This window comes from Mus musculus, chromosome 10, assembly GCF_000001635.26.
Source record: "Mus musculus strain C57BL/6J chromosome 10, GRCm38.p6 C57BL/6J".
In the NCBI taxonomy this organism is placed as follows: domain Eukaryota; kingdom Metazoa; phylum Chordata; class Mammalia; order Rodentia; family Muridae; genus Mus; species Mus musculus.
Genome location: NC_000076.6, coordinates 39,770,720 through 39,788,181, shown reverse-complemented (window position 1 = coordinate 39,788,181; position 17,462 = coordinate 39,770,720). Strand labels below are relative to the sequence as shown.

Sequence of the window (17,462 nt, the reverse complement as noted above, 5' to 3'; positions counted from 1 at the left end):
TTAAATAGATCAGAGATTAAGAGCTTGAAATGGGGATAGTAAGATGGGTTAGTGGTTAAAGATGTCTGCCACCAATGATGACTGAAGCTTATTTCCTGGAACCCACATGGTAGGAGTATTAAGTCCCCCAAGTTGTCCTCTGACCATCCCCCAAAATAAAATGAAATGAAAATAGATGAATAAATAAATGAATGAACGTATCTATGTATGGCTGGGGGCTTAAGAACCCTATTATGCTATCTCAGGCCATGAGACTGAACAGGAAAAGGGAGATGCAGGTGATTATACTGAGGAAGAAGTGTTCAATGAAGGCTCAAGAAGCCGGTGTTTCCATATAATTTTAGGAGGGCATGAAACTCTACTTATACCTACGATACGCTGACTGCGATTCTTCTCAAAGATGATGTAATGTAAACAATGCATCAGTGAGGAGCTAGGGAGATGGCTCAAAGGGTAAAAGTGCTTGCCATTCAGAAGCACAAGGACCTAAGTTCAAATCCCAATAATGCATGTAAAAGCCAGATGCACAACATATGTGTAAGCTTCTTGTTCCTACAAGGAGGAGGAAGGCAGAGACAAGAGAATGCCTAGAAATCATGGGCCAGCAAATGCAGTCTAACACATACAGCAGAAAACAAACAAACAAAAAAACCCCCCTATCTCAAAACAAGGCGAAAGGTGAAGTTGACACCTGAGGTTGTCCTCTAATTCCATGTAATGTGCCACAGCACATAAGTGCCCACACCCACACAGACACCACGTACATACTCACATAGTAATAATGCTTTAGAAAACCTGTTACTCATACTCTGGGTCAGAGCTATCTCTATTATTGTCACCAAGTAATTTCTGTTAAATTTTCATTTTGCTAGTTCCCAACATCTGAAATGTGCACACATCCATCCTTGTTTCTTACTTTAATCCTGTCTTACCTATCACTCACTGTCCCCATCCCCCCTGTCCACCACCGCCCACCACCACTCTAAACCACATTAGGCTAATTTCATCCCTCCTCATGAATTCCCTTGCTTGCTACCTCAGCCTGGAAAGCCCTGTTCCTGGCTTTTGCATAGCTTCCTTTCATCCTCAGAGATGCAGATTTCAGCTTAACTAACCTCTTTCAATACTGTATTCTCTGATTGTCTCTCTCCATCTTTCACTCTTTATGTTAAGATGTATTTATTTTGTGTGTATATGAGTGTGCTACATATGTGCCTGGTGCCCAAAGGGCCAGAAGAAAGTGTAAGATTGGATGTCCTGAAACTGAAGTTATATGTGTGTCTGTTAGCCATATTCTGGGTCCTAGGAAACAAACCCTGTTTGAACAACAAATGCTCTTAACTACCAAGGCATCCCATCATGCCACTTCTATCATTTTATAAATAATACTTACTACTTCATCCTATGTATGTGTGTGGCATGTATGCTCACATATGCACACACATGTACAGGATACACATGTATTGTATGTGTGCACACACATTCCTATAGAGGCCAGAGCTCAATATGAGTTGTAACAATATTGTTTCTATAATTTGCTACTGTTTCTATGAAGAAAAGGATAAAAGATGTATGGTGCTGAGATAGCTCTTCTTGGGGTGTCCACTTGACTACCCATGGAATTAACTACAAACCCAAGCAGCTGGACATGCCTGTAAGGGACGTTTTTGATTGGACCATTTCAGGTAGGAAGACCACTCTCAATCTATAGAAAGGACTTGGAAGGAAGAAGCTTTGTGCCTGCTTGCCTTCGGTCTCACTGGCAGTTCATTTATCCTGCTGCTGAGGTATTCCTGTACCCCACTTCTTCAGAATTCCAATGTATACTGAAGATCAGCTCAGACATTCTGCCTCATGGGCTGAACAATTACTGGATTCTTGGACTTTTTGATTGGAAATAACTATTGTTGGACTAGGAGGACCACAGTCTGTAAGCCACTCTTAATAACCCCCCTTTTATACATGGATAAAGATTCATTCTATCCATTGTTAACCTAGAAAGTCTTGGCTAATATACATGGGATCTCATTTTTTTAATGGTAAATTTCAACCTTTTCCTACTATTATGGTATTTTTCATATACATAAATGCAGCTCTTAGGAGATAGTCATCTTTACTCAAATAAACAGGAAGACAACCAACACTTATGTGGACCATATTATCTTTGCTTTGTCTTGGTTTTGTTAACAATCTCTAGTGCCTTTTTTTTTCAGTCTCTTAATTTCAGATACCAAATAAATATTTAACTATTAAATTAAAATTATTTGGAAATCTGTAATTCTGGTTTCATATATATAGCCCTAAAATATAGCTTAGAAATTCTATACATTATCTTCTAAGATTTTTTAGCCAAAAAAAAGTCTCTAAATAATTTTATCTTGCTAAGCTGGGGAATAAAAAAGATCTGTTTACATGCAGATGAGTACCATCCAAATCTCAACATGAACAAAAAGTCAGAAAAAATGGGACTTTCTCTCCTCTTCCTAGAACTGTGATGCAATTATCCTCCTGCTCCTGCTGACCACAGCTTCAAGCCCTCCAGTTCCTGTACATGTTGATTCTGCTTCTAGGACTTGTATCAAAAGTGTGCACGGTCTCAGGCCTTCAGCCTGGAGCTGAGAATTATACCATAATTATGCCATCAGCCCTTCTGGTTCTGAGGCTTTTCAGACTTGGACTGGCTACCAGCGTCTAAGGGGTTTCAGCATACAGACTGACTACTGTAGCTACTCAGCCTCTCTAACCACATGACACAATCCCTAACAAACGCTATCTCAATATCTGTATCTGTATCTGTGCTCTTACCACAGCTACATCTGTATCCTATTCTTGTCTCTCTTTTGCCTAATATAGTGCTCAACACTGTGAAAAGGTGCTGGTGTCTTCTAGTAAACAAGCAAGTGTGGTTATTTCTTCAGCTCAACTATTAGCTAGTGAAGAACAAAACCTAAAATAATTAAAGTTCTGTTAAATGCTAAAGTAAACAAAAATGAGCTAATATATAGACTGTACAGTCATGATGATCATGGCAATATCCTACTTAGATAGGAGTCATGCTTGAAACATCCAGATCTTTCCTCCACTGTGCTCCACCAACACAGACTCAAAGTTCTGAGCAACACAAAATAAATCCTGCTGTCATTCTTGACACATATCACAACTCTCAACTAACTGAACAGCAAATTTTGACTTAACACTCAGAATACATACAGAAGCTGATTTTACACAACTTCCTTGATATTACTGTACTTCAAGCTACCATACTTTACTACTGAGCTTCTTGCTTCTCTGTCCTTGTCTTCCCATATCTTTGTTCACCTACATAGTTGCTGAAGCAACCCTAGTAAGTCAGACCCTGGCAGCTCAATATCATGCAACAGCTCAGAAGAAAATGTAAAGTTCATAGAGTAGTTGCCTATAGTGATTCTCAAATTTGAGTATGCATCGGAATTGATAGAAAGGCTTTCAGCTGTCTGAGAAAGCAATGCCATGTAAGAAATGTATTAAGGAGAAGCCATGTGAAAGGAACCAAGCAGAGATACAAAAGGCTAGGATGCCCATCAGGTTTAGATCTGGTCTGAGCTAAGACAAAGGAGAAGAAATGGAGGCGGAAGCTGGGAGTCATCTTCCACTGCAGTTCAAATCAAAAGAAAGAATAGAGCAAAACTATTATAGAATTGTCAATCTTCAAGTAAGAGACTGCCTTAGTGCTCTTGTACTCAGAGACTGGCTCACGGAGCCTATGGGAAGCCCTGGATTTCATCACGCCATTGTTCAGGTACAATCCTGGTCCTTAAGAGATCTGAGAACCACAACTGTCAAATCAAACAGAGCTAATGCTGGAATATCTAGAAACTTGAAAATAAGTGGTCTACATGGTTTTGTTCTCATTCGTATCTGCCCACTCTCTGTCATTCTCTCCATCTCCTATTCCAGCCACCTGGACTCTTGCTTGCTCCCTCACTTCCACTGTATTCTTTTACATCTTACATCATTTAGTAGTTAATGTCACTGATTTTGTCAATGAGACCCTTCCTGAGCACCCAGTCTAAAACTGTACAGATCCTTATATTCTTCTTATAGTGCTTTCTGTTTTCTTTCCTTCTATATCAATTACCATGTAATAAATAAACCTATCTCATGTCATATGTACCGATTATTACCCTTTTCTTGTTACTAGAACATAACCTCTATGGAATTTTGTTTTGTTTAGCAATATACAAATAAACAGGTTAGATCTTGAATATCCTCCAAAGGTCCTACTACTACTGAGGAGGTACCTTTAAAAGGTATAATGGGGGGCATGTCTTTAAGTCATTAGGAGCATGTTCTCAAAAGGATTTATGGAACAGGTCTCTTCCTTTTCCTTTCTTATGTTTGCTGGTTTATAGCAAGTAATTTGTTCAGCTACATGCTCCTGTAATCATGTACTCTCTTAACACAGGCCCAAAGCTACTGGACCAGTGGATCATAATACAAATAGAATCTAATAAAATGTGACCCAAACCAAGTATTTTCTCTTTATAAAATGATTGTCTCAGGTGTTTTGGTACAGTGACAATAAGCAGAGCAACATACCAAGGACCTACAACAGTATACACAAGACCAAAAGGTCCCATAAAGTAAGAATTACATGAATTTCCACAGTTCTAGGAAGCAGAAAAATGGAAAGGGGTTAAAATAAAAATTCCAGTAAAAATTTACTTTGTAAAGCTTCAAAAAGAAACTCACCATAGCTCCATTATTATGACAGTAAAAAAAAAATGAACAAAATATATTTCATGTTTTCTCTAATTAAAATAACAAAAGAAAGGCAAAAGTGAAATTTAAAAGATATTATCATACTTACATTCCTGATACTAATGACACTTTGAACACATGCTGAGCAGTGGAAGATGGATTGCCTAAAGCCACATTAAGTGCTCTGTCGATACTGAATGCCATCTGAGAAAGATAGCTTTCTGGCTGCTGTCCATAACCATCGTATGGCACATAGAGGTAAGGAAAGATGCCATGTAGATGAAGACATGTCTTCTGACCTAAAACGTAACACATTGTAAAGTTTAGTCTTGAGACACATGCAGCAATATAACATTCAGAGTACAAGTCATTTAAATGTTCTAATGGCGATATAGCTTATGTAGGATAGAAGAAAATTAGTTCATAGCCACTGTGTTAACCATATTTTAATATAAGTCATTTGTAAGCATGTTGTAATCATAAGCACTGTACTAGATTACTTGTCTTCATGGTTTTACATACATAAGGACATGTAGCTGCTTTACTATTACAATCTGACAAGTTTCAGGTACCTCATTGAATCATAGTGTTAACAAAGCTTACAAAACTCACTCAACACTTACTAAAGTTAATGAATCTTCTTTGCATTAATGTTTTAAAGTGAGAAGTTTCCCTAAAATAGAGATATCTCTAGAAGAAAACATAGCAAAAAGGAGTTCTTGTGTATGAAATTTTGCTAGTGGGGACAGGAAGGGAAGTAAAGATAAAATGTTGCTATTACAAAGGGAAAAAAAAAACCAAGGTATATATCAGTTGAATGTAACAAAAATGGACTTCTGCTTATTTAAAATTCCTACTTGATGAAATGGTATTATAAGGAGAAACAATGTGATAGGGTGGGGGACCCAAAAGTATAAACTAAAAAAACCCAAGAATGCACATTTTTCAAATGCAAAAGGGGGGACTGACTAACCAGCACACTACCACTACCTGGGCACAGCCAAGATTCAGAAAGGAATGAGGGGCTGGAGAGATGGCTCAGCACTTACTGATCTTGCAAGATCTGGGTTTCGTTCCCAGGAGCCACCCTCTTCTGGCCTCCTAGGCTCCTGCACACATATGGTGCACATAAATTCATACAGGCTTTCATGCATACACATAAAAGATAAGTCTTTTTTGAAAGGAAAGAAATACTAGAAAGAATCAAAACAAGAAAAGGTGGGGGGGGGGGGGAGCCACAAAAACAAAATCCACAAGAGATGAAAAGAAGAGGCACACTACTTTCCTGAGCCTGGCAGGGCTCCTACGCGAAGAGCACTACCCTTAGTTCCCCCTGGGTACATGCCATGTGTTTGATTCCAACAGAGAGAACAGCAGCAATGGAAAAACATACCCATATTTCTCATGTTGCTCGTCAGTACCTTGCACTATTTCTGTCAGAAAGCTGTCCAAATTTCTTTCTACCTATGTATCCCTCACTCTGACCAGCTGACCTTTCTTTTGGTAGAAGTGGCTATTTTTATTGATCACTATTTCCCATTTCTGGCTTAAATATTAAAAAAAGTACAGAAAATAGTGTGGACATTTTATCATAAAAACATTGGTCTCCCAGACATAGATCCCACCCTGAAGACAGGGTCTCTTTATGTAGCTCTGAATGTCCTAGAGGCACAAAGATCCAACCTGTCTCTGCCTCCTGTGTGCTGGGATCAAAGGTGCATACCACCACATCCACCATCTTATTTGTAAGGTATTGTTACAAGCAGAAATAGCATATCTAAAAGTGATTATTCCAGCTAACAAAACTAGAAAGGTCAGCTTTATAATAAATAAAATCTACAGCTCCAAGGCCACAATATTCTGGTTTTTTTAATGCTGGACCCAAACTCACTACCTAAGAGTGCATGTGTGTGAAGCGAGTCCTGTATCACTGATCTATACCAGCCATGGGCAGCAATACTCTATCTGAACCACCAACTGTTCTAGTTTTGAAAACTTAGGAAATGCGTATCACTGCACTGGAAATTTAGTTTCTATTTAGACCAGCAGCTATGAAACTTAATTTCAGAGGAAAGAAAAATCATTTTAAGTTAAAAGCAAATTGTGTAATAAACTGAGTTCTAAATAAAATTATTTCCCAAAATTATAATTGAAAATTCTTCAAATAAAGAAAATTCCAGTACTGATGATGCGTGAGTTAAGAGAATGTATCATCTACAGATGACCTGCTTAAATGCTTCCTAAATAACTCATTAATCAAAAGTTTAAACACTACAATAGTAGATTTAAGCCACAACTCAATTAATGGCAAATATGCTAAACTAGAGACTGAAAATTTCAGAAAGACAAACATGTTTCCTTGAAGTTGGCAAATAAATTCAAGACCAGTAATTTAGAGAATCACTACTAACATCCCACAGGCAACTGTAAGGATTTAAGAAAATATTTTTTATTATCAATATATCTTAATCAAATATTGGTTAAAATGCTTAAGAGAAACAATTACAAATTTGATTCCCATTAATAAGGTATCTTTAAAAGTGACTTTAAAAACAATTCTAAAAACAACTCTATACTACACTTTTTACATTTTCTCCTTAGTAAGAGTCAGGAAATCTACTTTCCTATTCATAAGCTTTGGAATTACAAAAATCTGTGAATATATGACTTAGGGAAAAGGTAGAAACTACGTAGAAGGTACCAGGCTGAATGTTAATATCTATTTCCATTGCTGGAGGGATTGCAAGCTGGTAAAACCACTCTGGAAATCAGTTTGGTGGTTCCTCAGAAAATTGGACATAGTACTACCTGAGGACCCAGCAATACCACTCCTGCCCATTACCCAGAAGATGCCCCAACTGGTAAGAAGGATACATGCTCCACTATGTTCATAGCAGCCTTATTTATAATAGCCAGAAGCTGGAAAGAACCCAGATGCCCTTCAACAGAGGAATGGATACAGAAAATGTGGTACATTTACACAATGGAGTACTACTCAGCTATTAAAAACAATGAATTTATGAAATTCTTTGGCAAATGGATGGATCTGGAGGATATCATCCTGAGTGAGGCAACCCCTATCACAGGGGACCACACATGATATACACTCACTGATAAGTGGATATTAGCCCAGAAGCCCAGAAACTTGGGATACCCAAGATACAATTCACAAACAACATGAAACTCAAGAAGAAGGAAGACCATAGTGTGAATACTTCTATCCATCTTAGAAGGGGAGAGAGAACAAAACACCCATGGAAGGAGTTACAGAGACAAAGTGTGGAGTAGAGCCTGATGAAATGATGATCTAGAGATTGACTCACCTGGGGATCCATCCCATTTACAATCACCAAACCCAGACACTGTCGTAGATGCCAACAAGTGCTTGCTGACAGGAACCTGATATAGCTGCCTGGCTCTGCCAGTGCCTCACAAATACAGAGGTGGATGCTCACAGCCATCCATTGGACTGAGCAAAGAATCCCCAATGAAGGAGCCAGAGAAAGGACCCAAGGAGCTGAAGGGGTTTGCTGCCCCATAGGAGGAACAACATGAAGTAGCCAGTAACCCCAGAGCTCCCTGGGACTAAATCACTAACCAAAGAGCACACATGGTGGAACTCATGGCTCCAGCTGCATATACAGCAGAGGATGGCCTAGCCGGACATCAATAGAAGAGGCCCTTGGTTCTATGAAGGCTGTATGCTCCAGTGTTGGGGAATGCCAGGGCCAGAAAGCGGGAGTGGGTGGGTTGGTGATCAGGGAGAGGGGGGAGGAGATAAGGGGAGGATGTTCTTCGGAGGGGGAACCAGGAAAGGGGATAACATTTGAAATGTAAATAAAGAAAATATCCAATTAAAAAAAATCTAAAAAAAAAAAAAAAGCCAAAAACTTAGAAACAACTTTGCCAACTATGCAGCAGTTCTCAACCTTCCTAACGCTGAGAGCCTTTAATACAGTTCCCTCATGCTGTGGTGACCCCAACCAGCAAAACAAAACAAAAAACTGCTACCAACTTGAAAATGTCTAGTTTTCAAAGAAAATACTATAAACACGACAGACGATATGGTCTTATAGAAGGGAGTATAAAAGCATTGAGACTTCGTAAGTGTGATTTTGCTGTTAGGAATTGTAATGTAAATATCTGATATGCAGCACTCAGAGGGCTTGCAACCTGCTGATCTAAGGCACATGGCTTTTTAGTAACTGAAGCTAGACTTGATGGCAGACGGACAAATCTGAAACCAACAATCTTTTTATTCAACATTAATTAAATGCTCAATTTCTAAAAAGTGAATGTTGGCTTCCTTAATCTCAGTTCTTGATTTGTATTAAAATTGTGTTTCCTTAACTCATTTGATGACAAATTCTTTGGAATCTAAAGGACTTTATGTTTGAAGAACAGTAAATTCAGAACTAATGAACAACATACATGCAATGTGTTTACTAAATACTTGCAAAATGAAAGAATGCTCAACAAAATAGAATAATTGATCCAGGGGAAAACATGAAGTAAAAGCCTGAATGTATCTGAAGACAAAGTAATGCATGAAAGCAGAAACTGTGGCACAGGAGGAGCCGGGCATGTGAGTCTGTTGAGAATGCCTGTTGATTTAATTTCCTGCTCCCAATATTTCCCTCCACTCACGACTATACTGACAACAACAACACAGACTGACCTACCATTCTCTGCTCCCTAGGGACCATTTCCCCAGCAGAAACAACTGCACATGAATTCCTGCCATAATACTAACAGCCCTAATATGGAATGGGCATCACAGAATGAAAATGAGGAAAAATAAAACTAGAAACTCAAAAGTGAGAGACATGTACAAAATGAATATGCACACCAACTGCTTTATAGCAGCAGCTTTTACTGTAAACTCTGTAACTCCACAGTGGCACTGTTTTTATCTTTAAAAGTAGGACCATATCTATTGCCTTATGAAAGTGCTACCTCATATCAGTGCACGGATGACACAGCTGCAACATCTTATTAGAGACAAACTATTCTATTTCAACTTCATTAGTCGGGATTCGGCTCAGTAAGAGAGAGCATTCTAAGACGTACTACAAAAAACTGCATAATAATAATAATAATAATAATAATAATAATAATAAGCAGTACTACAGAGAGTTGCAGTCATGTCAAAAACCTTGCCTTCAGTCCAGAAACCTGTCTGCTACACTACACTAAAAGATGTGACAAAGAGAGCAATCTTTTAAGAATATTTTTGCAAAATTAATAAAAATTAAAGTATTTTAATCTAGTAAATGGTTTTGAATTCTTACAGACTTAGGGTATTAGCTCTTTCTAGGTGACATGTGGATCTAAGGAAACATTTATTTCCTTGTCTCCAGAAATTTTATTAGGGTATAGTTTATAATAAAAACAGAAAATTTTATAGGGTATATTTTGATATGTATATATTGTAAGATGACTAAATAGGATAATTAATATACCCATTCCCTTGCATATTTATTTTGTGATTAAAATTTTAGTATCCACTCCTAGTCAAAAGGTCATTTATAATTGATAGTTGCTGGCTAGGGAGGGATAATCAGTTTTCTTCAATGCAATGACACTGGATATATCAACCACAGTCCAAGGCGGGCCTCGTACTCTGGAGTAAGTGGTCAATACAGATCCAAGTACATGTATTTTGTGGGGTTTGTTATAGTTATTTTGAGAGAAAGAAAGAGCACATGGTTGGGTTTGTATTTGGGGGAGAGGGGGTGATCTGAGAGGAGCTGGAAAAGAGGAAATAATATGATGGAAATACGTTGCACAAAATTCTCAAACAAGTAAAAACATCTTTTAAAAGCTTGGAGAAAATTTAGCTCAAAGCCTTTGGAAAAAAAAAAAAAAGCTGGTCAATCATTAACTGTTCTAGGCTAGCTATGCAGAGAGTTCTAAGAATGGAGACTACAACTACCAGCCAGCAAAATTACTAAAGAAATAAAAACAACAAACAAATATAAACATCGAAGGTGTGGAAAACCTGACTTAAAAATATTGCCACCAGGGCTCAGTGGTTAAGACTGTTCTTCCAGGGGTCCTGAGTTTAATTCCAACAACCACATAGTAGCTTATAACCATCTGTAATGGGATCTGATGTCCTCTTCTGGTCTATCTGAAGACAGCTACAGTGCATTCATATAAATGAAATAAATAAATCTTTTTAAAAGAGGTGGTGGGAGAGGCTGGATAGATGGCTCAGCAGTTAAGAGCACTGGTTACTCCTCCAAAGATCCTGAATTCAGTTCCCAGCAACCACATGGTAGCCCGCAAGCATCTGTAATGGGATCTGATGATGCCCTCTTCTGGTGAGTCTGAAGACAGTGACAGTGAACTCATATACAAAAAAAAAAGTGAATCTTAAAAGAAAAAAAAAAACCGAAAAAACTTCTACCAACTTGAAAATGTCTAGTTTTCAAAGAAAACAATATGGTCTTACTGTAGGGCGTAAAAAAGCACTTCAGAGAAACTGTACCCTGATGTATGCTAGCCACAGAACTTACTGAGCAAAGGCTTCAAGGCCAGTTACTACGAATATTTCAAAGAACTAAAGCCACAAAAAAATTACACTTTAGACTCTAACCATTCTATGTCATTTAAGAGATAAGAGCATAAAGTCATAATTATAAAATTATGTTGAGGGGTTTAAGGTAAAAAGATGGGCTTTGTATGATGGCAACAGCACAAAGTAAGAAGAGAATGACACACAGTTGATGAAAATTATACAATAAAACTACATAGGAGCTAATCCAAATAATACCACGGTAAGATGGGGAAGGATAATTACCACAAAGAGAATAATCTTAAAAACTGCGTAGAAAACAATAAGGGACATAAACGAGAACAGTAAAAAAACAAAAACAAAAAACAACTAAGATAAAAGTAATGGCGGTATAAAAACAAGAAACAAACTACCAAATATGAAATGTAAAACTATGCAGAATCATGACGGAGTGTGAAACTTATCATATCTCACTCCACTCCACTCCACTCAGTTACTTGACAGAGTAAGTCTTTGGAGGTGGATTTTAACTGAGCTGAGAAGGCCTACAGGCTGGGGACCCCCAGAAAACAACAAAAAGACACAGAACCACCCCTCTCTCTGCTTCCCCACTGTGAACACAGATGAGTACTCTCACACTCCTGCCATCACACCTTCCTGAGAGCCAGAATAAACCTTGGAAGGCCTTGTAAGAAAGAGGACCTGCAACTGAACATGTTAGAAAATTGTTTCATTCTTATAATTCCTTTCAAATGCTAATAATTAAAATACTTATAATGTCCTTGTATCTTCCTTTTTTTGTAAAGAAAGGTCTCTTTCTAGGTTGAACAACTATAACAGAAAAGTATACTACAACTTTTTTTTTTCCTTCAAGACAGGGTTTCTCTGTATAGCCCTGGCTATCCTGGAGCTCACTTTGTAGACCAGGCTGGTCTCGAACTCAGAAATCTGCCTGCCTCTCCCTCCCAAGTGCTGGGATTAAAGGTGTGCGCCACCACGCCCGCTACAACTATTTTTTTGATAATTATACTACAAAGTTGTTGAAATAATACATAAAAGCTCATTTAACTTAATTGTCATACAAAAGAAATCAGTAACTACTTTGACTTTTAGTAACTATGAAACTCAATTTGCATACTGCCAAAAGCCCTACACTGTGACTTATCATTTTCTTTTTTGTAAAGCCTGGACCAAAGTGTGGATGCTTCAGTCTTTCCTAGAAGGGGAAACAAAATACTCAAGGGAGGAAGTAGGGAGACAAAGTGTGAAGCAGAGACTGAAGGGAAAGCCATCTTTCCTTCAGTCTGCCCCACTAGGGATCCATCCCATATATAGTCACCAAACCCAGACACTATTGTGGATGCCAAGAAGTGCTTGCTGACAGGAGCATGATATAGCTGCCTCCTGAGAGGCCCTTGCCAGTGTCTGACAAATACAGAGGTGGATGCTCACAGCCATCCATTGGACTGAGCACGGGGGTCCCCAATAGAGGAGTTAGAGAAAGGACTGAAGGAGTTGAAGGGGTTTGCAGCTCTGGTTGGTTGAAAAACAATAGCAACCAACCAGACCCCAGAGTGCTCCCAGGGACTAAACCACCAACCAAAGAGTACACATGGAGGGACCCATGGCTTCAGTCACTTATGTAGAAGAGGATAGCCTTGTCGGGCATTAATGGGAGAGGCCCTTGGTCCTGTGAAGGGTCAATGCCCCGTGTAGAGGAATGCCAGGGTGGGGAGGCAGGAGTGGGTGGGTCAGTTGGGGAATACCCTCATATAAGCAGGATGGGATAGGAGGTTTCCTGGGGGGGGGGGGGAGATGCTGAAGTGTAAAAAAAAATAAAAATAAAAATAAAACCACAACAACAGGTAAGATGAGTAGTTTGGTTTTTTTGCTTATTCTACTTCTAGGAATTAAACTCAGAGTGAGTGCTCTACCAGTGAGCCATACCTCCTGCTGAGGAACCAAGTGGGGGTGTTTTTTAAACATTTTAAGACTTATTTTGGGTATATAGGTAATATCCTTGTTTTGTATGTCGTGTTTGGAAGCTATTTAACACATGCACAGCTGCCTTATAGTTCTTATAGTTACACTAGAACTGTTGAAAGAAGTTGAGAGAGAGGATGTGTGTGTTCTATAGCTCCATGACTAGATTTTAGCTGGTCAGTAAGCCTGTAGCCTAGGCTAGGGTTTCATAAGCACTTCTCAGCTTTCCTCCCCTTTTCCATCAAACAAGAATGCGAGTGGTGTCTGCAACTGCATTTCTCGTTCTGGAAATGACTAGCCTCTGGGTAGCTTCCCATTTCCAGCTTCCCGGCTAGCAGTGCAAAGGCACCCCACCATCACCAACACCTTCAGTGGAAAGTCTAATGGAAGGCTGGGGGCTGCTAACGTTGGGCAACAGCAACTGTTAATACAGATGTTCACGCTCAGATTCCAACTACTTAGACTTCATTTCCTCACCACTTCCTGGCTCTACTGGCTTCTTTAGCAAGACGTGGCTCTCACTACTCACTTGTCTTCTAGCTTGGACATTTACCTTGTGACTTTGTTTTTTTGTTTTGTGTATTGTTTATTTTTATTGAGAGAAGATTTCACTATACAACTCTAGCTGTCCTGGAATTCACTATGTAGACCAGGTTGCTTTCAGACTCATAAAGATCTGCCTACTTCTGCCTCCCAAGTGCTGGGATCAAAGGTGCCAGCTTTGGTTTGGTTCCTTTTTAAAAAATAGGTTTTCAGGTTGTTCAGGTTCTTTTTTTACTGTGAAGACAAGCATGACAATCTCACTTCCTCCCTCTTCCCTCTCATCCTAGTCAGGTCTTCTATGGAGCTCAGATGGCCGTGAGCTGCAGATCGTGCCTCGGCCTCTCAAGGGCTGCTGTGTGCCACCAAACTTGGCACAATCTCTCATTTCTTTACATAGCTAAATTGAATCATAAATTGCAATATCTAATTGAATTTCTCTTTCTGAGAATAAGATGCCTTAGGTTCATCTTGTACTTTGTCTGCCCCAGATCTAGAATAAGTGATTTCTGTAGAGACACCCCCCTTTTTAAAAATGGGTAATGTTTAGAAATCAGAATCTGGAAACAGTGTAATCACAACATTAAGATGTTCAAGAATTCCTCCTTGGCTACATAGCAAGTTTGAGGTCAGCCTGGACTATGAGATTTGTCTGAAAATTCCCTCTCTTCCTAATCAGGTCTTTTATGTAGCTCAGATTGTCTTGAACTCCCAATCCTGCCTCAGCAACTCAAGTGCTGGTATGTGGCATCAAACGTGGCACAATTTCTAATAATTTCACCGACATATATTTCTGTTTCTATTCTATGAAAAACTATGAGCTCAAAATGATACCTCAGATCTCAACCCAATAACGTAGAGACATCCTGGTCCTCTATATGTTACTCTCCTGAGCAATAACAAGAAACCTGGTTCTGCTATTTGAAATATATGGTTTATTTATTATATATTTATAATTATATGGCTTCATACAAGCTTAGAACACACACAAACATACATACATACACACACACAATCGCAGAGTTACTACTTCACCACTGAGAAAATTTTATTTAAAAACTAAGATTCAGTGTTTTCTGAGTATAGAAAGTTCCTATAGAGTGAAATCTATAAATGGGGAATTTAGTGAACCCTGAATTTTCACAAGTGCAACTGTCATGTTATACAACATTTCCATCATCTGTGTTGTCTTTTTTGTGTGTTTGTCTTCATTTATCTTGTCACACAGTGGATCAAATGCTTAAAGTCAAGAGAAAGTCCATTCTTATGTGTTTGGCCAGCAGCACACCAAATCACATCACAATATTCATGCCAGTGTTTGGAGCTAGGTAATTTGCTCTAGTCATTTTAATGGTTGTATTGTGATATATCATAGTGGCTTTAATTTGCACTTATATGATGACAGGACTGTATAAAGTATTTTTCCACACTTGCATACTGGATATTCAAGAATATTCCTTAATGAAATGTCTATAGTCCTTTGCTGACTTTGTTTTTAAATGAGCTGCCTTTATAATTTAGCATAGAGTTGCTTAGACATAGAAAAGTTGTTAGCTATATGTTTTGGAAACATCTCAAAATCTGTGACTCACTTATTTCATTGTCCTATAATCACCTTTGTGGATGGAGGCGGGTATATGTATGTTGCATGTGGCTGGGTAGGGGTGGGGGAATCTATGTGTGGCAAGCTCCCAAATCACAAGGACTTGAATTTTTCCTGACACTCTCTCACTTCCTAATCGGGAATCTCCCACTATGAAGGTCATTGCCTACAGTATTATTTACATAAATGATATATTATGCTTATATAATAAAGTATCAATAGTCAGCACAAATCCAAAAACAAGCACCAGCCCTCAGACTGACTTCCTCAGGGTGTTCATCAGGAAGGGCACAGTGCCACATGTGCAGCACACATGGCATGGTCAGGGGCTCCAAGATCAGAGCAGCATGTAACAGGGACATGAGCTGGATAGCATGGGGGAGGGGCAGTGGCTACTGGGGGCCCTCAGTCAGAAGAGCTCTTGTCTTCTGGAGTACGAACACTGGCCAGCTAGAGCATCTAAGAGTGACAAAGTGTTAAAGATGACTGGAACTCTACTCTTCACATAGCAGAGACCTGAAACACAAGGAACTTTATGAAAATCCCATGAAACTTCTTTGCTTTGATCAATGGCGACCATGAAGACAAAAGAACTGGTCTCAAGCACATTTAGACCCAGGATGGTAATTTCTGAGCTTCTGTGTTTAATTTTTACATTTTGCAAGGGGGAAAAGTTAATTTTCAACCATATTTAATCTTCAAGTATAATACTCATTGTGTTAGCATACTGAAGAGGAAAATTGTATTTACAAAGATCCTTTACAGTTTGTAGTTGCATGGGTGGTTGCAAGAGTCGGCCTTTAGCCTCTTGCCAACAAGCATACACATATGTTCGGAATCACAAATAAACCCAGATACCCTTGTATTAGACACTTCAAAGTCAGCTTTCAAGTGCTAGAAAACCCTCCTATAGAAAAAAAGCAATCTTAGTAACACTAGGTTGAAGTTAACTAAGAGTCAATAACCCTTTGACATAAAGAGAAAGTGAAACAGAGAACTTCTAATATAAACTCAAGACTGTGGAAAGTAATTTTGATCATTTCACATTATTAATTGTTATTCAAGTTTAAGACCCAATTAAAGAAAGTCTGGACACTGCAAATTAATTAACTAATTTAATTTTATGCAATGTCAGAGGCTGGCAAACTTTTTCTATAACAGGACAAAAAAAAATTTAGGACGTAGGAAGCAATCTTTTACAACTAATTCCTACCTTCTTTTGGAGCATGGAAACCATCACAGATAATAATGTAATAAGGAGGACGCAGCATGATATATTAAAATTTTAGTAACAGAAAATAAAGATGGGGCAGAGGTGACATATGTACACAGGATGCTTCAGGTTCTAACATATAAGCCCCTTTGTTTCAATAGTATCTTAATGCCTGGTACAAAACACATGTTCTAAATTGTTTATAGATGTTTTTATCTTTAAAAAAATCAAAGAATTTAAACAAAATACCTCTTACCTGAGTATAAACAATATTTATCAAGCATTATTAAGAATTAAAAACTTTTGATAAAATGTCCAAACTATTCCTCATATTAAGCTCAAATATTGATTTTTTTACATTAAAAAATCACTTCTATCAATTTTAAAGAATCATTGTGCCAATTCTGAAATCCATTTAAAAGTAATATTAATTTTCTGACTCCCTTGGGCAATTTGACTATTTTTTATAAGAATAAAGCTAAGGATTGGCAAGATTGCTCAAAGTGCTTGTCATACACACTTGACCCCCAGGACCCATGTCAAAAAGAAAAATGGGTAGATGCAGTGGTACACATCTGTAACCCCAGCACTCCTGCAGTAAGATGGGAGGCAAGATCAGGAGAATTGCCTAGAAGCTCACAGGCCACTTAGCCTGGAGTATGCAAGCAACAGCAGAAACAAGAAAGAGCCTGCATGGGCTGGTGAGATGGCTCAGTGGGTAAGAGCACCCGACTGCTCTTCCGAAGGTCAGGAGTTCAAATCCCAGCAACCACATGGTGGCTCACAACCATCCGTAACGAGATCTGACTCCCTCTTCTGGAGTGTCTGAGGACAGCTACAGTGTACTTACAATAAATAAATAA

General features: G+C 38.6%; 1 protein-coding gene across 6 annotated transcripts in view; it reads right to left on the bottom strand.

The window, feature by feature from the left end:
* The window catches only part of Rev3l (REV3 like, DNA directed polymerase zeta catalytic subunit), a 143,651-nt gene that overhangs the window by 87,030 nt on the left and 39,159 nt on the right, over nt 1-17,462 (bottom strand). For all 6 annotated transcript variants that reach the window (XR_380057.4, XM_006512622.3, XM_017313854.2 and 3 more), the window contains one exon: nt 4,850-5,039. Coding sequence is in view for 5 of the 6 variants with exons in the window: in XM_006512622.3 (XP_006512685.1) it covers nt 4,850-5,039 (190 nt within the window). In the remaining variant the exon portion in view is untranslated. The remainder of the gene's footprint in view (nt 1-4,849; nt 5,040-17,462) is intronic.